This window comes from Haemaphysalis longicornis, unplaced genomic scaffold, assembly GCF_048455015.1.
Source record: "Haemaphysalis longicornis isolate Haplotype H1 unplaced genomic scaffold, Haemaphysalis longicornis Haplotype H1 scaffold_1, whole genome shotgun sequence".
Taxonomy (NCBI): domain Eukaryota; kingdom Metazoa; phylum Arthropoda; class Arachnida; order Ixodida; family Ixodidae; genus Haemaphysalis; species Haemaphysalis longicornis.
The window spans coordinates 57,541,681-57,566,814 of NW_027526203.1; the positions used below are offsets into that span (position 1 = coordinate 57,541,681).

General features: G+C 49.4%; 1 protein-coding gene across 1 annotated transcript in view; it reads right to left on the reverse strand.

Moving 5' to 3' along the window:
* Nucleotides 1-409: 409 nt before the first annotated feature.
* Nucleotides 410-25,134, reverse strand: part of LOC144173187 (uncharacterized) — a 144,735-nt gene continuing 120,010 nt past the window's right edge. The window contains exons 4-5 of the mRNA XM_077701718.1: nucleotides 1,785-2,097; nucleotides 410-441 (exon numbers count right to left, since the gene is read on the reverse strand). Of these exons, the coding sequence (XP_077557844.1) occupies nucleotides 410-441; nucleotides 1,785-2,097 (345 nt within the window). The remainder of the gene's footprint in view (nucleotides 442-1,784; nucleotides 2,098-25,134) is intronic.

A 25,134-nucleotide genomic window follows, 5' to 3' on the forward strand; every position in this document is an offset into this window, starting at 1 on the left:
GCTTAAATGGAGGGCAAAGAGTACCTCCACGCAACAAGCCTGCGCTTTTACCTCCCGTGCTATGGAGCTGCACGAGGACAGTCGCACTCTTGTCACGTTCAGGCAGATAACCCAGCATTATGCCTTTCTGAGACCGACCGTACCTTCACCTTACCCTTATTTTTCCAGAGAACAAAAAACTACCCTACGACTCATACAATCCGGGCTCCTTCCCACAGGCTACGCGTCTTCACTTAATGCATCCGAATCGCTACGACGCTGAATGTAAGTTTTGCTCAGAAGTACGAACACTCGGCCCCGTAATCTGGGTGTGCGATTTTAGCACTGAGCACCCTCCTCTCTTTCCGTCAACTACCCGACAAGAGCAATGGCAGATGCTGCTGTCCAGGCCCTCTCTACCTATCCAGCTTCAGAGGGTGGAGAGAACACAGGCCGCGCGGTCTGCAAATGGGCACCACAGCAGAAGGAATCACTCGCCTGGGCTGCACTCTGGGCCGTTCAGAAATCTGAACAGAAGTATTTCTTCTTCCTGCTTCGCCTCCTTCTCCTCCTTCTCCACCTCTTCCGCCTCTGCCACAAATCTCGTCGCCTCCATCCGCGGCGCAGAGACAGAGAAGTCAGATCGTCTAACACCGGGCTGGAGCTTACTTTTTTTATAAAAAAAAGTTTCCACTCTTTTGTTACACTAATACAACTCAACCAAACACATTCATGCATCATGCATTGATTTAACCTTACCAAGAATATCTCTTCGAAGTAATAAATGGTGTGGTTAAGTGCATTTCACTTTTCTCTGGTTTTACTGTTTGTAGAGCGATGTGAGTGAATTTAAGTGACGGCGCATGGGTAATCATTATGGGTGCCGTTTACAGCTTTGCTTTCCAACCACATTCACGGGGTGGATTGGCGCGATTTTTTTTTTGTTTATGGTGAGCTTGTTGTGACTCAGCAAAAAGGGAGGGGAACCGGGTTGATTTTTAGCGAATTCAGTAAGCTTTTTCCGGGCAATGCGGGTGGCTGGACAAAAATCTTCGGATAGTGCAATATTTTTCTCTTTGAAAAGCTTCCGTGCCGAAAGTATTTGTTCTTTCACTTTAAAGTTCGCAAACTTCGCTATAACCGGACGACATTTGTTTGGCAAAAGACTGCCTATACGATGTGCCCGTTCGATTGAACCAGCGGGAAGTGAGGGTACACTTCATTTAGAATTGCAGTCAATTTTGTTTCAGTTTGTTGCCAGGTTTCCTTTGAGTCAGGTAACCCATAAAACAACAAGTTGTCACGGCGTGAACGGTCTTCGAGTTCATCAATGCGCGACTGCAAAAGAGTATTTTGTGTGGCTAAAGAATCAGCAGTGGACTGCAATTCCGTAATTTGCGCACCAAGACCATCCACAGCACGAGATGTTTCCTCCAGGGCGTCCAGTTTTAGTTGAATGTTCGAGACATTCGTTTCAATAGACTTTTGTCCGGTTTTAATACTTTTGATGTCTGTCACAACCTCGGCCTGAAATTTAGAACTTTGGAGTGAGCGGGCATGAACATCCTTCAGTAACCGGAAGAGAACGCCAATCTGTTCGGCAGGGTTTTCAGGCAAGCTTTCAATGTCACGAAGGGCTTCTGAGCGAGTAGTGGGCCCGGGGTTGGATTCAATGTCTCCGCAGCACAGTAATAATAACGCCATAGAAAAACACTCCGACAAAGTTTCACTCAACACCCGTGGGCACGGGAACAGCAGGGTACAACGGTCATCGGTTTTTCTCGCGTACAGAGAAAAGTGGTTACACATCTGCATGATGAAAAGTTGTCGATTAGGAGCCGCTCCGAAGGCGCTGCTCCCATGCCCACTGAAGAGTGTGTTGGCGCGCCAGCTGCTTAAATCCTCGCGAGCTGATGATGCAGTCGTCCATTGGCCTGTCCGGAGGAAGGCGAGTTCGGTTGATGCGTGCAGTTCATGGACGATCACGCAACAGGTCCGCGCAGTTGGCGTAGCATCCAGCTTGTCAGTCGAAGGGGCCGCTATCGGCAGCGTGTAAGTGATGCCGGGAGATGCGCTGACCACAGCCGATAGCCACGAAACGAGCATAGCAGGCAGGATCTGCATGATGAAAAGTTGTCGATTAGGAGCCGCTCCGAAGGCGCTGCTCCCATGCCCACTCAACTTTCTTCAATTAGGCCTTCAGCCCAGTTCTCAGTATCAAACTTCCGGTACATCCTTGCTTCTCGAACGTGTTCTGGCGTTTCTAGCCTCTTTGCGTTAATTAACGTGTCAGCTGTAGAGGTCCGCTTGTGTGTTGTGCTGTGATGTATTTTTTTGGATAATCATTTTTTTCTCAATTTATTGACTACAAAACCAACCAGGCAGCCAAAAGCTTCATGCTTTTAGAAGCACGGTGGGGGAGAATACCGATATTGGCGTCATCCTCTCCTAGTCATACCGTTTTGATCCGTCGCTTCCTAGTTTCACAAAAATTGCTAAAAATTATTGTACTTCTTTTTGTACACTGCTGCTAGCAACATCACAATTAGCAGGAAGCAAAATTTTCTCTACTAGTATCCACAAACGCAAACGTTTTGCCTCGGTCTGTGGCTGAAGTTTCTCTGAAGTTGCAGGGGAAAATTCGCAGCAGACGTTCGCAGTCTTCACCTACTAAAGATGTAAATTTTCTCCCCTTTGTGTGATCCACCCATACATAAAATTTTATTGCACAACTAATTATAGCGCAAATGATGCTTTGCAAGTGAGTTGTTCTTGCTGTCGGGTTACGAACCTTTTCCAATTGTCTCCATCGTCGCATTCCGCAAGCAAGCCGTCCGTAAGGCGGTTAACAATTTTAAATTTCTTGTGAAGCGCCCCAGGCAAAACTAGACTGGGCTCTACCAAGTGTAGAAAATTAAATTTTGCTCCATTTGATTGTCTATTTAAATCTCCTCTCATGTTCTCCTAAGTGCGAGCCAGTGGAGAGCCGTTAAAATCGTCGGCACTTTAATTTTCAGAGGAGCGCTGTCGCGTGTCGGCTCTATATAGAACAGGCATGGGTATTTTGACTAAGCCCACTGAAAGCCTTGCTCTAGAAGTAAGAGCTTCAAGTCTGATCCCAAGCAAACCTTAACAAATATGTCGTCGCCGTCTACGGAAATACTTGCCGTTTCTGATATTAGGTTAACTTCCTGAAGAAGGTCGCTCAAGGTTTCTTTAATTTGGAAGTAATTTTCTGAGCATTCTACGACTGCCTGAAGCCGGTGATGCTGAAGGCTTTGAAGGTGACGGCTACTATCAATGAGAACAAAGAATAAGGTCGTCCACGCAGAGATCCTATACTCACAACACACCCATCTCCTTTTATTTTGACAAAAAGCGACTCGCCTCCAAGGTCTAATGTTCCTACACCTTTGTGCGTAACGAATTAGCGCACATCTAATCGCAGTTCTTCTTGATACGACACCTGAGCGCCGGGTGACGATTACCGCGTGCTAAAAACGTTTATCCTCGAGTCGAGCTTTTCTCGTTAAGAATTGAGAAGTCGCACTGTAGGCAAGTTAGGCACGGTCGCTGAAAGCTGTTCCCAGAATACACAGGTGACAAAATGGCTATCCAGCCATTTCACGCACACTTCGCTTGTCTGGCGAAGAAAGTATGTCGTACTCGCCTTTGCGGCTGCCCGAGAAGTCTCCTTTGGCATTGCGCTTGGCGAGTATTGCTCCATCTTCCTGAATAGTGATTCTGCGCAGAAGGCTTCTCACATCCGAACCAATCCTCCGTCATTACCTACAAAAAAGCTTTAAACCTCGAAAAACTTCCTTCCCTCCCCGTCTCCAAGAATGCTAAGAAGGAGCCCTAAAAATGCAATCAGCCTGCTGCACAATAAACGTATTTTCCCAGAGAAAGTATTAAACAAAGACATACAATTCTAAAGACGAATTCTAAACATTAACTTTCAAAACACCGAAACAATCAACAAAGTTAAGTCACTGCACTAAGCACGCGACACACTCTAGAGGCAAACACTTGTTTTAATCTCGACAACGCAACTACAACAAAAGTACTAACAAGTACGCAACATGCAAGACACCCTAGAGGCAAACACTTGTTTAAACCTCGACAACGCAACTACAAAAAAAATACTAACAATTACGCAACACGCAAAACCCTCTAGGGGACAACATCGTTAGTTACAAGTGACGCTAGAAAAAAAAAACCGAAGGCGGATATCTTAATCCGATATAACAAACAATTACGAAAAAGGGAGCGCGGGAAGAGAAAGTCTCTACGAGGCAAGGAGAACCCGCCGGTTCAACGGCAGAAAGTCACGACGAGGTGGACACGGCCTCGCCGGGCAGCAGATCACGTGTTTCGGGGGTTCGGGGTGCAGAAGCTGGTCGGCCTTGGGACTTGTGGCGACGGGCGAACTCGAGCGCTGAACCTAGGCGTAGACCGGTCCGTGGCGAGCCTACTGATGTGCTTCTGCTAAAGCGCGTCACCCCCGGGACCCTTCCCCGCGTAGCACGTTCACGAATCTCCAGCCGACTGCCACAAGCGACCGCGTGCGCTCCCTTAAATAACCTTCGCCGGTCGCTGAAGTCCTGCGCTGACGTACCCCCATTGTTCCTCTTTTCCCCTTCTCGGGGCCCTCAGCAACTCGCCTCGATCGTCCGCGCGCGTCGGAGCTACCGATCGTGACGTCACCCTACGCACGTGCACGCTGGAATGCGGCAGCTCGCATTGTCCTTGTAGCAGGCAGGGCGAAACAAAGGAGGCGAGCACAAAGCCGAAGCGGGGACCCCGAATTCCTCTGGGAGGCGCAAAATGGCCGACTCCATCTGGGAGGCCGTCATGTCGGCCGTCCGAATATAAAAAAAATGGAGGATCTGGCACGCAGTGTGACACTTGCCCCCTCCTAAAGAATATTATCCCAGAATATTCTAACCCACACAAACAATAGGCCACCGCACATGCCCACTGCTCTATACAGGCAATAAGGAAAAGCAACAAAAAAGTTCGTGGCGAGTCAGTGTTTCTCTGGGTCGCACAGCACGGATGAATTGTTGAAACGCACACTCACGGATCTGAGCACGCGCTCACCTGCAGAGCACTTTCGGTCGACTGCACTGCGCAAGTTCACGCGCCACACAACTCACACTCCACGGTGTGAGTCCACGCATACCGCTGCTCAAGTCTCTCTTGCACTCCCACACTAGTCTTAAACAGGGAGAACTCAATGCACAAATCTCCTAAGGGGAACGAAAATAAAACCTTTCATTCCTACACCAACACTATCCGCGTGCGGAGCAGATGCATGCTGCACGACACACTCAAGAAAAAGACTACACAGTAAAGTCAAACATACAAAATTGTCCCAAAGGACACAAAACGGTCAACCCGCGATACCGTCTCTACCCGCCTAGGCAAGTACTCTACTTGTCGAATGGCTGGGGTAACTAGCCCCACGAGGGGTTACATACCGAGGGTCGGCCTAAATGTTACGGAACGTCGTCCGCCGCGGCGTGGTCAATACGCTCAGGCGCAGCCGCTTATCTCTCTCCCTCTCCCGCGGGAATCGGAACTACGCGCGCGCCTTCCTTTACGCGCCTGCTGCCAAGCGACCGTAGCTCTCTCCCGCGCCGGTAGGAACTCGTCGTACCCGGTGCTACCGGTGCGCTCCCTTGCTGGCCTACTGCCTAACAAGTTCGGTGTCGTGCCACTACGCACGTTAGGGGCCACAGCCCTCTGCTCTCGAGGCTGTTTCTGACCCGCGGCCGTATGCTGAGAACCACCCAGACATGCGCCTGCGCTGTCGCTCTGCTCCTGTAACGGCGGCACGGACTCATGCGGCCGAGCATCGCGCGCCCCCAAAGCTGCAGACTCTTCAGGTACTCCGCCTGGACCCTCGAGTTCGCGCAGCTGCAAAATGTCGTTCGTCCTATCCATTTCTTGGTTTCCCATCTGCGCCTCGCGATCTTTCCTTCCAAAGACTTGCGGGAACTCTTCCCTCTTCTGGCTCTCTTGTTGAGTTTCATCCATCTCTAACTGCCTCTCCGGTTGCGCTTCCTCCTGCTTCCGCTGCAGCTCTTGTTCCAACTCATTCCTCTGGATCTCTTCTTCACCCTCTTCCTGTCTCCTCTAATTCCCCTGTTCAGCCTGTTGCTGTTCTCTCATACTCTCTTCTTTCACTTCATCTCTCCTCCTCTGCCTATTTCCTTCCAGCGCTTCCAGACTACTGCACTGGCTAACTAGGTATCTCTCCAACTTATGGTTTTCTACCTCTCGTTCAAACCTTTCCCTCTCTCTTTCAAACCTTTCTCTCTCTCTTTGCCATTCGGCTTCCACCTTCAGCCTTTCGGCTTCCGCCTCCTCCTTATTCCTTTGCCGTTCTCCATTACGCTCATATCTACGCCTTGCTCTCTCCTGCTGGACGAACTCCATCAGCTCACTTCCTTCCAGTCCGAAAATTCGGCCTTGTTCGATCAACTTGTCAGTCTCCGCCATCTCGAGCGCAGGGAGAACACACAAAAAAAATATCTGCTAGAAGCTCCTTGTGTCGCGGCGGCTAGATCAGCTACTGAGGAACCTCAAAGACAAACACTCGAGCTAGCGGCTAGCGTTACTACAAGTGAGCCTTTCCGATTCTAGCAACCTCAACACGTGGCCGACCCGTCCTGCCGTGGACGCCACTTATTGTCACAAACTCCTCCCCCGGATACTTGCGTCCGCTTGCAAATACCAAAGAAGGGCGCGAGACAACAGTTATTTATATTTTAGCAGGGTGGCCCGCCCGTGAGTTTTCACGTGTGCCGAGATTGCTGGGGTGAATGAAATCACAACGGAGATGCTCGACTACGTTTTGAACTGTATAGGTTTATTGCACAAAGAAAAAGACTACGGGGCAACGCCCGACACAAGAAGAAAAAAAAAAACCTTCACACTGTCATCGGCCTCGTCTGCGCAGGCACTAATCGGCCCCCTGCGGCGTCTTGGAATGCCACTAAGCTTGCCAGTGCTTTTGTCTTTTGGAGGCACGCAGCTAGGCCACTGCCATGGAGATGTCTGTCAAGCCATTCATTCCTTCATTTCAGAGACAGCTCGTCTGCCTTGTTAAAATGATTCTGATCAGGCTCTCTTGCTCCTCTTTCTTGTTCTATTTCGGTCTTCAACCTATATACTAAATTCTTTCTTCGACTGCACCTTTTTGCCTATCTGGTTTTTTAGTAATAAAAAAACTCTTCTTAGCCAATCCCCCTGATTGGGTATGCGCCACTTTATGGGCCACCACCCCCACCACTAATCGGCCATACACTAAGCGCACGCGCGCGCCGGGAGGCTAGCGCACAGCGCTAACTACGTAGTAAAACAACAAAAGAAACCCAAATACACAGGGTGGCCACTATGACGACACTCGATCCACCGTGGCCTACGCCTTAACCTTCGACCTTTTACATATGACTCAGACGGCCGCACGCGACACACTCTAGAGGCAAACACTTGTTTTAACCTCGACAACGCATCTACAACAAAAGTACTAACAAGTACGCAACATGCAAAACACCCTAGAGGCAAACACTTGTTTAAACGTCGACAACGCAACTACAAAAAATACTAACAATTGCGCAACACGCAAGACCCTCTAGGGGACAACATCGTTAGTTACAAGTGACGCTAGAAAAAAAAAACCGAAGGCGGATACCTTAATCCGATACAAAAAACAATTACGAAGGAGGGAGCGCGGGGAGAGAAAGTCTCTACGAGGCAAGGAGAACCCGCCGGTCAGGACGAGGTGGACGAGGTGGACATGGCCTCGCCGGGTAGCAGCTCACGGGTTTCGGGGGTCCGGGGTGCAGAAGCTGGTCGGCCATATGGGACTCGCGGCGACGGGCGAACTCGAGCGCTGAGCCGAGGCGTGGACCGGTCCGTCGCGAGCCTACCGATGTGCTTCTGCTAAAGCGCGTCACCCCCGGGACCCTTCCCCGCGTAGCACATTCACGAATCTGCAGCCGACTGCCACAAGCGACCGCGTGCGCTCCCTTAAATAACCTTCGCCGGCCGCTGAAGTCCTGCTCTGACGTCTTCCCATTGTTCCTCTTTTCCCCCTCTCGGGGCCCTCGGCAACTCGCCTCGATCGTCCGCGCGCGTCCGAGCTAGCGATCGTGACGTCACCCTACGCACGTGCACGCTTGAATGCGGCAGCTCGCATTGTCCTTGTAGCAGGCAAGGCGAAACAAAGGAGGTGAGCACAAAGCCGAAGGGGGACCCCGAATTCCTCTGCGAGGCGCAAAATGGCAGACTCCGTCCGGGAGGCCGTCATGTTGGCCGTCCGAATATAAAAAAAAATGGAGGGTCTGGCCTGCAGTTCGTGACAAACACGATGGTGACATCGAACTCCTGAAGCTTGAGGCTCCGCCGCGTAAGGCGTACCGACGGGTCCTTGAGGCTTGCCAGCCAGCACAAGCAGTGATGGTCACTAACAACGCGAAATGGCCGGCCGTACAAGCAGGGTCTGAACTTTGTAATCGCCCATATTACCGCCAAGCACTCCTTTTCTGTCGTCGAGTAGTTTCTCTCCGCCCGTGACAGAGTGCGACTTGCGTAGGCAATCCCTCGCTCAACTCCCTCTTGCCACTGTACTAAAACGGCGCTGAGACCAATGTTGCTTGCATCTGTGTGCAGCTCAGTCTTGGCGTCTTCGTCAAAATGACCAAGTATAGGGGTCGTTTGCAAGCGCCTCTTGAGCTCCTCGAAAGCTATGCACTGCTCTTCTCCCCAAACGAAAGGTACGTCGTTCCTTGTCAAGCGAGTTAGGGGCTCCACCGTTTTTGAAAAGTCGACCACAAATCGTCGATAATAAGCACAAAGACCCAGGTATCGGCGAATGGCGCGTTTGTCAGTTGGCGTTGGGAACGCGCTTACCGCAGACGTCTTCTCGGGGTCTGGGCTCACGCCTCAGAGCTCACCACATGTCCAAGAAACTTAAGCGTTTCGAAGGCGAAGAGGCACTTTTCTGGCTTGAGGGAGAGACCGCTGCACGGATCCTATGAAATACTCCGTGGAGGCGTTCGAGATGTTCATTAAACGTGGCCGAAAAGATGACTACATCATCCAAGTAAACGAGACAAGAGTGCCATTTGAGATCCGAGAGAACGCTGTCCATCATTCGCTGGAATGTGGCAGGTGCAGAGCAAAGTCCTAATGGCAGCACTTTAAACTCGAACAATCTGTCAGGGGTAATGAAGGCAGTCTTTTCACGGTCTCGTTCATCAACTTCAATCTCCCAGTATCCGCTACGCAGGTCGATGGAAGAAAAATATCTGGCATGGCGGAGTCGATCGAGGGAGTCATCGATACGTGGCAAGGGATACACATCCTTTTTGGTAATTTTGTTAAGTCTTCGGTAGTCGACGCAGAAGTGGAGGGTACCGTCTTTCTTGGCAACGAGAACGACAGGTGATGCCCACAGACTTTTAGACGGCTGTATCACGTCATCCCGCAGCATCTCCTTGACCTGGCGTTGAATGGCCTCTCGTTCTTTTGACGAAACCCTGTATGGTTGTTGCCGAATAGGTCTCCTCCGTCTCCGGTTATAATGCGGTGTTTAACTTGGCCAGTGCGCTTTACCTTGGTCGAGGAAGCAAAGCAGTCTCTCAACGAGCTGGTGAGAGCCTGGAGTAGGTGCTTTTGCTCTTGGGTTAGACGGGGGCTAATTTCAACAAGACTGGTAGGATAACAAATAGAAATGTTCAGACTGGTAGGATTAGACTGTAGAAATTTTCAGGGCTTCTTGTCGATCTTGAGCCGATGTACTCTGTACGGCAGCTATTTCATCGATGCCCGCTATTTCTGCGAGATAGGCAACAGCTGTGTCCTGGTTAAGATGCTGAGGTGCGGCACTGAAATTCGTTAGGAGAATGTCCGTCAGATAGTTCCGTATTTAAACGACTCCCCGAGCCACGCTGATCTGTCGTTCCAACAGAAGGGGCATGTTAGGCTTCGGCTATTCCGCACGTAAAGTCACTGTCGCACTTGACGGAAACAAACACACTTGCTCGGGGGGTAGCGTGCGTCACGTGACCATCTCAAACGCGTAATGCCATACAACGTGGCTCGGCTTCGGTTTTGACAGCTCGGTTGGTAGAGAACGTGATCAGTAGCTCCCGCAGGTCGATGATGGCCCCATACTCATGAAGAAAGTCTAGTCCGAAGATGAGTGGCTTTGAACACTCTCTCAGGACAAGGAAGCAGGCCGGGAAATACGCGTTTCGTGTCTTAATTCTGGCCGTGCAAACTCCAAGCGGTGTAAGGAGGTGGCCGCCAGCCGAGCGAATCGCGGGGCCGCTCCATGGTGTTAGCACCTTTCTTAACCGGCTAGCAAGCTGGCTGCTCATTACAGAAAAGTCCGCTCCTGTGTCCACTAGAGCCGTCAAAGGGTAGTCGTCGGCTGAAATCGAAATTTCCAGGGATACTACGCCAGCGTTCCCATAGTTTGTTTCTGTTCGAGTAGCTGCAAAAGCGGGTTCGGGGTCGGGTCATCGTGGTGGTGAGGCCGGGATGATGTCGGGTTTTGCTTCGCGTCGTCGAGCCGGTGGAGGATGTTGCAAAGTGTGAGCGGCGGCAGCCCTACCCACGGAGGACGCCGTCCTCAGTTTCCCCGGCGGGGGCTACGGGACCTTCCACCAGCCTCGGTGGTCGTCGTAGTCGAGATAGGGCGTCGAGGGGACATGAAGCGTTGCGGCGAAGGGGATCTGGACTGGCGTTGCTGCTGCGGCGGAGGGAGCAGATGGGAGGCCAGGTACTCCTGAATTTCAGGAGGTCGCTCGCTGTAGCGCGGTCGAGGGGCATGAGGCGAAAACCCTCGCATGCCCATCCTTCGGTAGGGGCAGTAGCGCAGAACGTGGCCCGCTTCTCCGCAATGATAACAGAAGGGTCTGTTGTCCGGCGTGCGCCGTATCACCGCTTTTCTAGCAGGCTGGTCTGGACCAATCCCAGCAGCGCTGCTGGTGAACCGCTGCTGCCTGAGCGCAGTTGGAGGCTGATCATGTTGAGGCTCATAGAGAGAAGGCCTGCGCAGAGCGTCTGCGTACGCCATGATATGGGGTGCCGGCACGTCGTAAGTTGTAGCATAGGTGCCCCGCGGTGGCGGTATGGGCTGCAATGCATGCCGTATCTCATCGCGGACTACGTCGGAAAGGGAAGCCACGCTTGGCTGACGACCAACCAGGTTGCCTTTCTGGAGCTCAAGTTCCTCGCGAACAATGGCTCTTATAAGCTGTCGCAGAGAAAAATCATCCGTGTTCCCCGGCGCTAGAGCATGGCAGCTTGACGGCCGTACTGCATCCCACGTTGCTGCAGCGCGCCTTCCATTGCTGCTGCTTCTTTAAGGAACTTTAACAGAACGTGCTGTTGGGCGAGTTGGTACATACTTAAATGGAAGGTTTAGCGCAAACAAGACGAGTACGGTGGCAAACGGGACAGGCGCCTGTCCCGTTCGCCACCGTCCTCGTCTTGTTTGCGCTAAACCTTCCATTTCTTTAAGGAAGTCAGCAACGCTAATCGGTGGATTTCGAACACGGCCTGTGAACAGCTGCTCCTTTACTCCTCTCATTAAATGCCGCACCTTTTTCTCCTCGGGCATGTCGGGGTCGGCCTGTCTAAACAGACGGCACATATCTTCTACAAACATGGCTACAGTCTCGTTTAGACCCCGGACACGTGACTGAAGGTCGGTCTCAGACCGCTCCTTTCGTTCGCCGCTGCGGTATGTGTCCAAGAGCTGTCACCGAAATTCTTGCCAAGTGTACATGGTGGGTTCATGGTTTTCGTAGCAAGTTTGAGCGGAATTCTCCAGAGAGGAATAAACAATCCTGAATTTTCGACGGTCATCCCATTCGGACCTTCCGCCCCCGAACCCGTCCCCTTCCCCTGAGCAGTGGGAGATACTGCTGTCCAGCTGTCGACCTGACGACCAGCTCCTTCTTGTGACCAGGGCTACGGCAGCCTGGACAGCACGTGGGCTCCTGGACTGAGGAACCACTCTCGAATTATTGCGCAAAAAAGTTGTCTTTCTCTCTCTCTCCTCAAAGTAATCCCCATGAAATGCTTTCGGGGTGCGAGGCGTTGCAGGGCAAGCGGTTGAGCAATTCCTGCATCTGGCTAGTTTGGCTCGCGGTATAAGTCATGGCTGACCTCATGGCTGACCTGACAGGTGTGGCGAGACGCCCAAACTCCGGTTCCAAGCATTGAAGGCGTCGGCTCGCCTTGTGAACTGGTGTTGTGTCCACTGCGCTGGGGCTTGAAGTAGCCGGGTCTTGGATACCCAGCACCTCCACCAAACTGTCACGAGAGGGACAGATGGTTGCCAAACAGAAGACTAGTTTTAATTAGAATCGAGCCCACACAAGGTAGCGAGCAAGCAGGCAAAGCGTCTTCTTTTTCTAGCCAAGTCACTGGCTCCGCCTAGTGGTCATGGCGGTTTCCGAGTAGTCGGCGCATAACGTTGCGGGAATAGTTACGGTTCATAGTGTCTGTGGCAATATGAACCCCCAACACGACGAGGGTCGCAACAAGCACGGGCTCAAGCGCTCAACACCATCCTCGGTGGGGATCATGCACTTATCTACACAGACGCCTCGAAACATCGAGGGCAGCAGTACGCCATCATCATGGCTACCTCCACAACCAACCTCCTTGCTTGTGCCTCACTCAAGACCGAAGACATGACGGCAGCAGAAGTGGCAGCCATCGTCGTGGCTCTCACTCAACCAGGGGTTCGTAAGGTAGTCACCGATTCTCAACAAGCCTACGGGAATTACCAGTCAGGTTCGGTGTCCCGACCTGCACTCCGTGTGCTAAAAACCACTCCCCAGATAGTTCCATCCAGGACATCTGGACACCCGCTCACGCTTCCATGGAGGGCAACGAATACTCCCACCAAGCCTGCACTTTCATCCCCCGCGATATGGAGCTGTCCGATGACACTCACCCTCTTGTCTCGTTCGGGGACATAACCCATCATTATCGCCTTCTAAAAGAGACCGTACCTTCGCCTTACCCTGACCTTTCCATAGAAAAACAAACTACCCTTCGGCTCATATAATACGGCTCCTTCCCACACCCGACGCGTCCTCACTTAATGCACCCGATTCGGTACGACGCTGAATGTAAATTTTGCTCAGAAGTAGCAACACTCCGCCACATAATCGGGGTGTGCGACTTTAGCACTGAGCACCCTCCTCTCTTTCCGTCAACGGCCGAACAAGAGCAATGGGAGATGCTGCTGTCCAGCACCTCTCTCCCTACCCAACTTCAGCACGTAGACAGAGCACAGGCGGCGCGGACTGAATATGGGCTACAGTGAAGGACCACTCCCGTGGGCCGCAATCTGTGCCGTTCAGAAATCTGAAAAGAAGTATTACCTTCTCCTAGTCCGCCGTCTCTGCCGCTGATCTCGTCACCTCCATACGTGACGGCAGAGACGGAGAAGTGAGTCGTGTAATACCGGGTTTGAGCTTTCATTTTATAAAAAAAGAGTTTCTACTTATGTGCTACACCAACAGAACTCAACAAACCACCGTGAATGCATCATGCAATTATTTAACCTTACCAAGAATATCTCTTTAAAGTAATAGACGGTGTGGTTAAGTGCATTTCACTTCTTTCTGGTTTGACTATTTGTAGAGCGATGCGCGTGCAGTTAAGTGACGTCGCATGGGTAATCGTTTTGGGTGTCGTTTAAGCTTTGCTTTCCAGCTACATTCACAGGATGGATTGGCGCTCATTTTTTTTCTCGTTTGACAGTTTGGCCTACCAAGCACCAGGGGAAAAATTGACGCTAGTAACGCAATTCCCGGTTACCTGGGAGGTATAGCGGCTGACCTAGCCGTAAAAATATGTGAGTGAGTAGTCCTGTTATCATCATTTTGTGGGGTATACAGTAGATTGCTGCGGCAGAAACTCGACCATAAAGCTTCGTGCGTGACCGAACGTTTGCTGGTGAGTATGCGACGGAAGAGACATCTAATACCAGGCATCCTAAGTTTGCCTGCCTCACCACATATTGCAATTTTATTAACAATGTTATAACCACGGAACAAGATTATATTGGAGGCGAAACGGCCCATTGCGACAAGCGCGGGCGAGCGACCAGATAGTGTGACAATAAAAAAACTTAGCGCCAATCCACCCAGAAAATATGGTTTGAAAGCAGACCTTTAAACGGCACCCACAACTTACCCATGCAACGTCACTGAAATTCCCTCACGTCGCTCTACAAATAGGGAAACCATAGAAGTGAAATGCACTTAACTACACCCTCTATTACTTCAAAAAGATATTCTTGCTAAGGTTAAAATATTGCATGAAGCATGACCGGTGGTTGGTTGAGTTGTCCTGGTGTAGCACATGAGTGGAAACTTTTTTTATAAAATTAAAGCTCAAGCCCGTTGTTAGACGATCTCACTTCTCCGTCTCTGCCGTCGCAGACGGAGGCGACGAGATCGAGAGCAGAGAGAGGTGAGGAACAGGCGTAGTAGTAGGAGATCGAGGAGGAGATACCTCTATTCAGATTTCTGAACTCTGAACAGGCCAGAGTGCGGCCCAGAGTGTTCTGTCCACCTGATGAAGCTGGGTAGGCCGAGGGGGGCTGGACAGCAGCATTTCCCATTGCTCTCTTTCGGTAGTTGACGCAAAGAGAGGAGGGTGCTCAGGGATAAAGTCGCACGCCCCGATTATGCGGCAGAGTGTTCCTACTCCTGAGCAAAATTCACACTCGGCGTCGTAGCGATTCTTGTGCATTAAGTGAAGACGTGTCGGGTGTGGGAAGGAGCCGGATTGTATGAGCCGTAGGGTAGTTTGTTGTTCTATGGAAAGGTCAGGGTAAGGCGAAGGTAATGTCTGTCTCAGAAGGCGATAATGTTGGGTTATGTCCCTGAACGAGACAAGCGGGTGACTGTCCTCGTGCAGCTCCAAGCACGGGGGGTAAAAGTGCCGGCTTGGTGGACGTCTTCGTTGCCCTCTAAGGAAGCGTGAGCGGGTGTCCAGATGAGCTGAATGGAACCATTTTGGGAGCGGATTATTAGCACACACAGTGCAGGTCAGCACACCAAACGCGACAGGTAATTCCGGTAGGCTTTTTGGGAATTGGTGACTACCTTTCGAACCCCTGGTTGAGTGAGAGGCAAGGCGATAGCTGCCTCTTCTGCGGCCATCATGTCTTCGGTCTTGAGTGATGCACAAGCAAGGACGTTGGTTCTGGAGGTAGCCACGATGATGGCGTACTACGTCGCTCAATGTCGGGAGGCGTTTGTGTAGATAACTGCATGATCCCCACCGAGGGTGGTGTTGAGCGCTTGCGCCCGTGCTGGTGGGCGACCCTCGTCGTGTGAGGGGTTCATTTTCTAAGAAAAGGGACCATCTTTATTTCTTGTCGCCAAAAGTCCATGAGTACATCAAGCGGACTTCATCAAGCGGGAGTACATCAAGCGGACTTCACCGGGAGTACATCACGCCCAGCCAATCTGGTGAAGGATGCGGCGATGCGCCGCAGTTCTTCTCAATCGGAGCTTCTGGTTAGAAATATGGCCCCCTATCAGCTGTTCTACCGTGTTGCGGAGCCCCGTGGTAAGCAGCCTCTTTGTGTACGCCCTCATGGGAAGAGAAATGGCATGCTCAAGCGCCTTTTTAATCATTATATAAAGCATCTTTATGTTCTCCTTGCCGAGAAGAAGGCGGGGATTGACGTAAGTGATTCTCGAGAAGACAAAAGCTTCAACTAATCGAAAGGCATCGTGTTCCTTGAAGCCTCTGTTGCGGAAAGGGAAGACCCCTTGCCAATGTACAGATCATCATCATTAGATAGTAAAGAGAAAGAGGATTAACAGAGGTGTTCTCAGCAGAGCCATGGCGCGGGTCTAGTTCCTCAATAGCCTCGTTTCTTTGTGGCAACTCGTGTGATCATGTGTATGATTTATTGATGCTGTGTATGAGGCGCTGCAAGGATGCGTCAGTCTTGGTGTTGGCCTGAAGATGTAGGCCCAGGATCTCGACGCTGGGGCTTAGATTGATGGCCTGGCCATCAAAGAGTATTTGAATGTGTTCCTTAAGGTATCGTCTGGTGTGAGGGCGGACGACAAAGAGCTGAGATTTTTTACGTGAACACTGGAAGCCACAGGGCCATTAGCGTAGTAGAAGTGAGATGCCATGTGTTGGTGTGAGCTTCCTTTAATCGCTATCGCGTGGCATTTAGCGAGAATGCAGAGGTAAACCTATAGATGTGCTTGGTTAGTGAACCTCTTGACTTCCGTGCATGCGCATGTGCTCATAGCTAAATCGTAAGACAACGGGCTCTAGATTTGTTACTCTGTTAGTTCCAGGTTCGATTTCTGGCGGTGCAGTAAATTATTTTATTTGTTCGCGGGAGTTTTCTGATGACACCAACGGTCGCGAAAGAACCCTCGGGGGGGAGAGGTAAAAAGCTTTGCTTTAAAACTAGGGCGCACTGCAAAGCATCGTAGCTGCGACGGCGAAGTAGAGGGTAGCGGCACCTGATGGACGAAGTGACAGCGGGTGCACTTATTCCGCGGCTGAGCAATGAAATGCCGATTGTGGCGCCGCGCAGTTTCTTCACCCGCGGCAGATGCCGCTAGCTTAACGTATGACGGGCGCTTGTGACATTATCTGGCCGCGCTAGGAAGCCTAGTTTCGCCTCCTATCTTATTCTTGCTCCGTGGTTATAACGAATAAGCGTCTTAACTTTGGCAATTATGCACTTTTAAGCGTATGCAGCATGTTACATGGTCGGTGGATTCTGATATTTCTATTCCTTTTTCTGTTTATTTCATCAGGTCTTTTTATGTTTGTCTGCTTCCTGGGCTGGCAATATAGCAGACATTTTTTATTTGGTTAGTTCATTTTTCGTAGTTTTTATTGATTGTCTTTCCTAATATGAAAAATTTTCTTCCACCCGCTATAGTGATTTTGGCTATTAAAACGTTTGAATGAGTTAACTACGCCAATTACACATTTTTTAGCATATGCAGCGGCTGCATTGGTTGGTGGTACGGGTTTGTCCTCGAGTAATGCATACCATATAAGAGAGCGCCTAACGAAGATATCTCAGATCTGCGGCGTGCTGCAGCTTCAGCGCATGCCACACGCTGACACGAATCCTGCGCGTATGTCACTCGATAAGATACAGAGTACCGTTACTGAGGCAAGCAAGTGAGCAACGGCGGCCATTTTGTTGTTTATCAGTGTTGCCAGATTGCCGCTTCTGCGGCCTGACCGCCAACTTGGACGAGGTCATTTGTAATCAACACTGCCGAAGACGCAGTAACACGCAATCATTGGACACATTTCTGCAGATGAAATGCTACGAAGCCCGTTATCTTCCATTCAGAACGACTCCAGTCACGTGCAGCCGCAGAGCAGGCAGGACAATCTGAGACTACCACAGTTGACCGACAGAAAACACCTGAACAACGTTAAAGATCCCCAGGTGGTCAAAAGTAATCCGGAGTCCTCCACTACGGCGCGCCTCATCGTCTGCGTAGCGTCGGCGGGTTAAACCCTACAATCAATCGAAACCCAAGCAGCGCACGCATGTACGGCTAAGCATGAGCTGTCCATCTCTGGCCAGGTAATTTCTGCACGGCCATTTCCCCATCAGAGTGCAAAGCCCACACTCAAAAAGTGGGCCTAGGCCATGTGCTGAAAGTTCCCTGGTGTAATCTGAACAGCTGCTCACCTTGACCAACGCATCGCCAAGGGGCCTACAACCGCCCTTCGTCCGCCAGACTTCGCCGCCGCCCTGTCGTTCTTTTGTTGGCCGACGGCAGTTCAACCTTTAACAAACCACGGCCGTTCAACTTTCACAGACGACGGCTACTCATCCTAGCCAGGGGGCCAGCTGTCAAACCATAGCTGCTCAGCCATGGTTGAACTTTAGTCGTGCAACGTACTCATCCGGCCGTTCCACCGCAGCAAGCATGTAATTGTGGTTCTTCAGCTTTCATCCAGCCCTGGAATGGGTATAGCCGAGCTGTTTCTACAGCGAAGTGCAGATTTTATAACCTTGTAACAGCAATCATTCATGATTTTAAGGAAAAATTAAATTCAGCAACTGACAAAGACTGGGTTTATTACAACAAAATGTAGGGGAGATTTATTTCCCGAATTGCTGCCCATACAGTGAAGCTGCTTCCATTTGATGCGACCGCTATGGTGCCCATGGACAGAGTACAGCTGCTTTCCTCTAATGGAAACCACAGCTGCCGTGCTCAGGAGTGCCTGCAGCAGGGAACAAAAAGAAAAAAAAAGGACGAGTTACAACACTGCACAGCCCACATTCCCCAAACTAAGCAAGGCAGTTCGAGGCCCCTACAGATAATTAAACTGCAGATGCGGAATGCATCTTGCTTTTAAGGGACCCTGCAACACTCTTTGAGCAGTGGAACTAAACCTGTGCGACGTTTAGATTACACTGCCAGGGATACCTGAGCCAAATATTACACATGCACGTGAAGCAGTGGGCGCGCAAATCACCGTGAAAGACGCATAAAAACCAACCGCGCTTTCAATTTTCCTCATTATGCACACCTGGCATGGCCTAAACGACGTCATTGAAGCCATGGCTGTCCTATTGGCTGCTGCTGGTCAACTTCGCGGCTTATTTCTCTCATTTCCTGTGACGATCCGCCTTCGTCGGCGCTGTGACTCAAACTCTTCTAAGCCTGAACCTGTATGCACAGTTTTGGGGTTTCTTTTGTGTTTTGAGTGCGCGGAGTTGGAGTGATGGTCAAAATACTCCCCTTTCAACGAGACAACTCGACAACAAGCGTTCTTTGCTTTAAGAATGCCCTACCAGCCTGAGCGCGTACTTGTGATCAGGCTGCAATGCCTGCTTTTTTGTGGCACCAGACCGGAAATACCCTTCCACATTGCGGAGAAACGAAGAAAACTCCCCGGCCTGTGATATAGTGAAGGCACCCAATGCTGCGAACTGCCCCAACTCCAGGAGAGAGCGCGCAGCTTTCGTCGCGTTGTCTGCAGTTGAGTTGAGAGGAAACAATTCTGCGCGATTTCCAATCGCGCGTAGTTTCGGTTATAGTGAACAGATTTTCATAATTCTTCTAGTAGGAGATTGCTGGGACAATACTTTTTAACCCAAAATACATTCCAAATAGTCGATGGGAAGTGGTGCAGGGTCCCTCTAAAAATGCAAAATTCCAGAAAGAACATTTATCATGAATCTTGAGTTACCAGTACCTGTTGTCTAGTTACAAAGTGTTTCGACAACCTTTAGGGGAAGTTCAAACAATGTATGGCCCAAAGCCATTGTTCAGAGATACAACTGGTTCAAACATGTGCTGGCTTATTTGTAATTAACAAACCAACTGCAACTCCAAAAAGCAACATATGCTCGAACTCAATGTTTTAAAGCAAAACTGCATTACTTCATTGTGAAGAAACTTGAAACCTCTTTATGAGCGCAAGTGCCACAGCTTTAAATTGTAGACTGTTGGTTCTGGGAAAAAGTTTATTCAGCTATTCCAACTATGCAAACTTGCTGCAATAATAAAGAGAGCGGGGCAATTGGTTCCACGACAGTACAACGAGGGCTGTTAAAGTACTTTTTTGACCGTAGAGGCACTCTGCTCCCATAATCTAACGTGCCAGTGTACTGACCCCAAATTCGGTGTGAACAGGAATGGGGACAGAGAGTGCAAGCTATTTAAAATTTACACCAAGCAAAACAAGCTCACCCAACACTTTTTGTGCATTGGGATGGTAACCACAACTTCACAAGTGTACCAAGAAATGAGATGGTGAATTGCTTTTTCTGTTTCAATGCAATGAAATGACCTCAGTTATTGCCTAAACTGTTGAAAATTTTATTTATTTGCAAAGGTGCCAAGCGCAGGACGCATGTTTGAGTTATATATAGCAGATACTCAGCAGTGATCCAGATAAATTCCCCACTACAAGGCAGTAAAACAGCCCCGTTAGCACAACTGAATGCATGTGAACAACTACCTAAAACATCCTTTAGCCAGAAAATGTACCTCCATGATTGAACTTGTCTCCGTCCGTGTACAAAATTAGTTTAGCTTGCCTGTCCCAGTTACCTAACTGTAAGGACAACTGTACACCAACAACGGCATTATCTTGCTCTCCTTTTACTATTACATCTACAAATCAACAAATCTGACTGGCAAATGAATACATGACAAAATCAATCAGGCTGAGCTTTGCAAATGATGAATAAATTTTTCTCAATCTTATGCTGGTCTCCATCAAATTTCTTCACTTCTAATTGCACTCACTGAATTTTTGTATTATAAATCAAGAAAACAGTTTTTGTTGCAACCATAAAAATGCTTTCCCTTTTCCCTCAATACTCCATCAAACAAGCTGACTGTTTTTGCACCTTTATAGTGTGCCTAAAATAAGCACACAAAAATTTTTTGGCCAGCAAAAAAAAAAGTAAAAATTTGATGTGGTAGATATTTCTAAGATAATTACTAAGAAAAGCGAAAAAATGGCAATTCTGAGCAAAAGTGGCTTAACCGCTGGGCAGTGCAAACGAAACAGCAAAAGCAAAATGTTCACTGGGAAGTCTGCTATGGTGATGCCGCTGGAAGAATATTCAACTGCAATTTCCAGACATGAAGTTAAGCTTGCTTTTTTTTTTTGCTCAAGGTGATGAAGAAGGCACTGAAACCGTGTAGTTCACTCCTTTAGTGGCAATGATTCTATGATTTCTGAGAAGCCCAGTTATTTACACTGCCCCTTTAATACCGTAGTTACAACGGTACAGGTAACCACGGTGAAGCGAATCGCGGTTAGACAAAACCGCAGTTTGATGCGTTGCACGACAGACAAAACTGCGGTTACCCCGCTAACCATGGTTAATGCAAACTGAGCTTGGTCACCTCAGTTCGGTCACGCTAACCGCAGTTCCCGCTGCCACAGTGCTCAAAATCGCACAAGTCATTGCGGACGCAAGCGGCGGCGCATCATCGGAGGCGAAAAAAAAAATCACCTGGTGTTCGGAGGAGACAAAGGTTCTCAAATAGCGGGCGCCCCAAAGCTGCCCCCAACAGGTGCTTGCGTTCTTTGCGTCGCTCTCGCAACCAGCGCGACTGCCCGTCAGCAGCGGCTCGTTTCCCCATCCACCCGATCAACTACGACAAACGGCGGGCTAAATTTGTAAATTCCGCGCGCCGTCCGCCAAAAAATGGATAACGGAGGCAATCATGAAGCGTTTTCAGCCCTCGGAAACAATCGGCGCGCACGTCGGCTGTGCCTGCAAACACGCCGGCGCACCTGCCCGCACGGCCCTGCAACCGGCTCGAGCCGGCCCAGACGACGGCAGCAAGAGCTTATCGCCGCTTTTCGAAATCAATCTGATCGTGGAAAAGAACTTCCACATGCGCGAAAGTGGATGTTAGTGCGGTGAAAAATTGTGCTATGGATTGTAATTGGGAGTTGTCGAGATATCGCCGGTCAAATATCCACCGCGATGCTAAGCATAAAGTTCCCAACACCGAGCCGACCTGCGCAAACCGAGCCAGTTGCGAGCTGTTGGGTATTACAATGGGTAACCCAATCTCCTCGCCGCGCGAGTGCGTTGCGTTTGGGTGTGAAGCAACTGTTTTAACGATATTTCCTTTTGTCTACACTGCTTCTCTTTTGTTTATCGTGAAGTTAAAAAGTGGTAATTTATTTTTTACGCTCATAAACAAGTGACCGCGCTCACCACACTTAAAATTTCGCGTGTAACAGCCAAAACCGCAGATTGTGATAACCGTGGTTAAAGTTTAGTAACCAAGGTTAAACATAACTGCGGTTACTTCCGCCGTGTAACTAGGGTATAACTCAATTTAGTTAAATTCAGAGGCTAAATTATTTAATATCTGTACTGACCCCGTATGTACTTCATGTGTTTTTGGCCGCCTACATGAATAACCTCAGGTGTAACGGGATGACTTGGAGAGGCTGCCCGCATGTCCCTCCACTTTTATTCAGGCCTAGTGGATCTAGTACCAAGCAGTGTTTTATGAGTGGTAAATTCTTTGGTCCTGAAATTACACAAAAGCAGCAACAACAACAGAGCTTAGTCTCAAGTTAAGAACTGCATAGTGCTTACAGCAGAAGCACATTGTGAAGAGATTTACTAAAGAATTTATGTTGTGTGAGTACATAGTCTTGCCGCATGACATTCGGAAACGCGGGAAGGGTAGATTTTGTGCTGTCGCCGCTTCTAACCCGAGCCAGACTGACCTTGCCCGAGCCAAGCTGCAACACGCCGTGCATGCACCGGTTTATAGGGAGCGGTGCCATGCGCTTGCGTCTACATAAACGTTACGGCTGCTGCCTGATTAAGTCTAGCGAGATCAACATTTATGCCATGCTGAGGGAAATAAACTCAAATTTTCTCAAATTACCCCAATAGCTGTTTGAGCGTAAACAAAAAATCCTTTTAGGTCGCATGAACCAATCACATTTGATTCAAGTGATGTGTTTGGCCCGACAATGCTGTCGGGGTCTAGCTGCTCCCGACTGCAAAAGAAAACGGCCGCCCGACACAGACTCGCGTGTCGGACCGACAAGTCGGACATGTCGGGTCCGACTTGCCGGACGAAGACGAAAGCAGGGTTTAGTCGGACGCCGCCCCCGCGAAACCCAGGTACTGGCTGCCACAGTGTCTGGTTTCACTCTTTGCAGAGCCACGTGTGTGAATTCAAGTGACGTCGCATGGGTAATCGTTGTAGGTATCTTTAACGGCTCCGCAATCCAACCACTTTTACAGCGCGGATTGGAGCCAATTTCTAAGCATACTTTTTTGCTGAGAAGAGCACGCATATGGGCGAAGTGATTCGTGTCGGGATTTTAAAAGGGGATACGTCAAAATGAGTCACAAAATGCTACAGGACACATGACAATTCACAACTGCTTAATTTTACCGGAATATCTGCCTGAAATCTAGCACAGCCACAAAAATATACTTTGGATTACACATAAACGTCAGCAAGAATGTGGCACAGTATCAGCAACGACTGTCCGCAAGTAGCATTTATTTTACGAGCGAAGCTCGTAAAATAAAATACTAGGAAAATGCCAAGAATAAGAATAAAGATTGGAATAAAATACCAGGTTTAAAATACAAAAAAAAATGCCGAGCGCGCGCACGTGAGTGCGTGCCTCGCGTAGACCACCCGGCAGTTAAAAAAACAACAAAATATCGAGCGCTCGTGTGTGTTTGTGCCTCGTGGCCACCGCCTAGCGTCCCTGGCGCACGTTTGTCAATTCAAGCATACCCACTTAGGGAGACTGGCCGATATTGAATAAAGAAAAACAAACACTCAGGCGTTCCCCGTGATCGTGGCAACACTTGCTCGGAACGAAAAGGCACGCTCGCTCTAAGAAATGTGGGGAGTAGTTGAATAATCAAACAGCTTTTCTGTTCCTTCTAAGGTCGTTTGACACCATCCGCACCACGCGCGGCGTTGGATGGTGTGTACACTCTAGGAAACCAGAATAAAACTGCTCGCGAACTTTCCCCACTCTTGATGGAGCTAAGCGGTGGTTGTACCCCTTTCGCGGGAGAGAATAGAACAGCGTACCGACTCTGTCTCGCATCGGTGGAGTTCGTATATCCTCCGCGAGAGAAAATAGACAGGAAAACGACTCTATCAACTTCAGCTGCACGCTTTCAGATGGGCAAAAAGGCAGGCACCTCTATGGGGGACGCGAACTCTTTGAAATCGTAGGAAAAAGTAGTTCCTTTAAGTGCCACAACACCGGGCCATCAAACAAAGCACACTTAAACTAAAGCGCAGCGTATTCAAAAGAGCGTGGAAAATAGTGTTACACGTTCAGTGGGAATGGGTCATTTGTGTGTCCTAACTCAACGGTGTCCATCGGACTACCTGAGCGTTGTGCCTTTGCGCGTTCTTCTTCTCGCGGCGGAGCTGGTGGACGGACGCGTCGCTCCGACGTCTCCGTCTCTTTTGTGGTATTGAAACTACCGTAGTAGTCCTGTACGTGTCTGTGAGGTGCGTTCTGGTGTCGGTGGCTGTGTTTGAAGTATACCTGACCGGTGGAATAACATCGTTTGCCTGCTGCGGCAGCCGCTGGAAACGTAAGTCACCATTTCATTTTTCTTTGCGGGTACGGGAGAGCTCGCGCTCGTTCCCGCCAAAACTTCAGCTGTCGTTTATAACAACTGGCGTTCGTGAGTGCTGCTTAGCGTTGTTGGTTCTTGCGAATAATTAAGTGGTCACATACATGTGCTTCGATTTGTGTGAGGCCAGTTCTAGCTATCTTTTTTCCGGCTTTGTGTTTTCCGAACAAGCGTCCGTGCTCCCATTGCTGGTTCACGACGTTCAGCATGCTTTTAAGCAAGAGTCGTGTGCAGTATAAGAGTTGCAGATGTATTAATCTGACTTCAATAAACTCTAGCTATAAATGAAGCTTTCATTTCATTATTTTCTTGACCAACGTAAATATATTGTCGAGCGACAAGATAATTACATTGCCGCTGTGCTTCTCCATCGGCTCCGTTTGCATCTGGTGCGTCTGACGAGGCAGAAGTGAGCGACGGCGACAGCAACACCGTAACCAGTTTAATACTCAATCAGTTAGGCATGTAGCGTCCCCTTAATTGATTACCCTTTAAAATATAACGCATTCAAAGGTCACGAGGTTTCTATTCAAGCTCCACATTGGCATAGATGTCTTGCAAAAGAAACATGAACATTCGTGCGTTCCGAACCCATTGTGTAGTGCGTCGCCTTGTAGCCTCTGGTCCTGCGTTGTTAGAAAACAATACTTACGCTAATAAAACGTTGACGGCACGACATTTCAGCCGGCATTAATTGTTTATGTGGTACAGTAGCCACAACAAAATTTCACGGAACCGCTGACGTGTTGCTTTGTCTATTGCACTTTTTTCATATTACCTTGCGCGACTGCAATAAGAGTGAAGCCCATTTTCGGTGAAATTCCGAACTTTTGCTCAAAAACGAGCCAAGTAACTACTACCGTAAAACGCAGTATTACGCTACCGTAAAACGCAGTACGCTTTATGTTTTATAGCGAGTGTTAACAAGCTAGAACTTTAGTCTGAATATTTTCACGCGGACATGT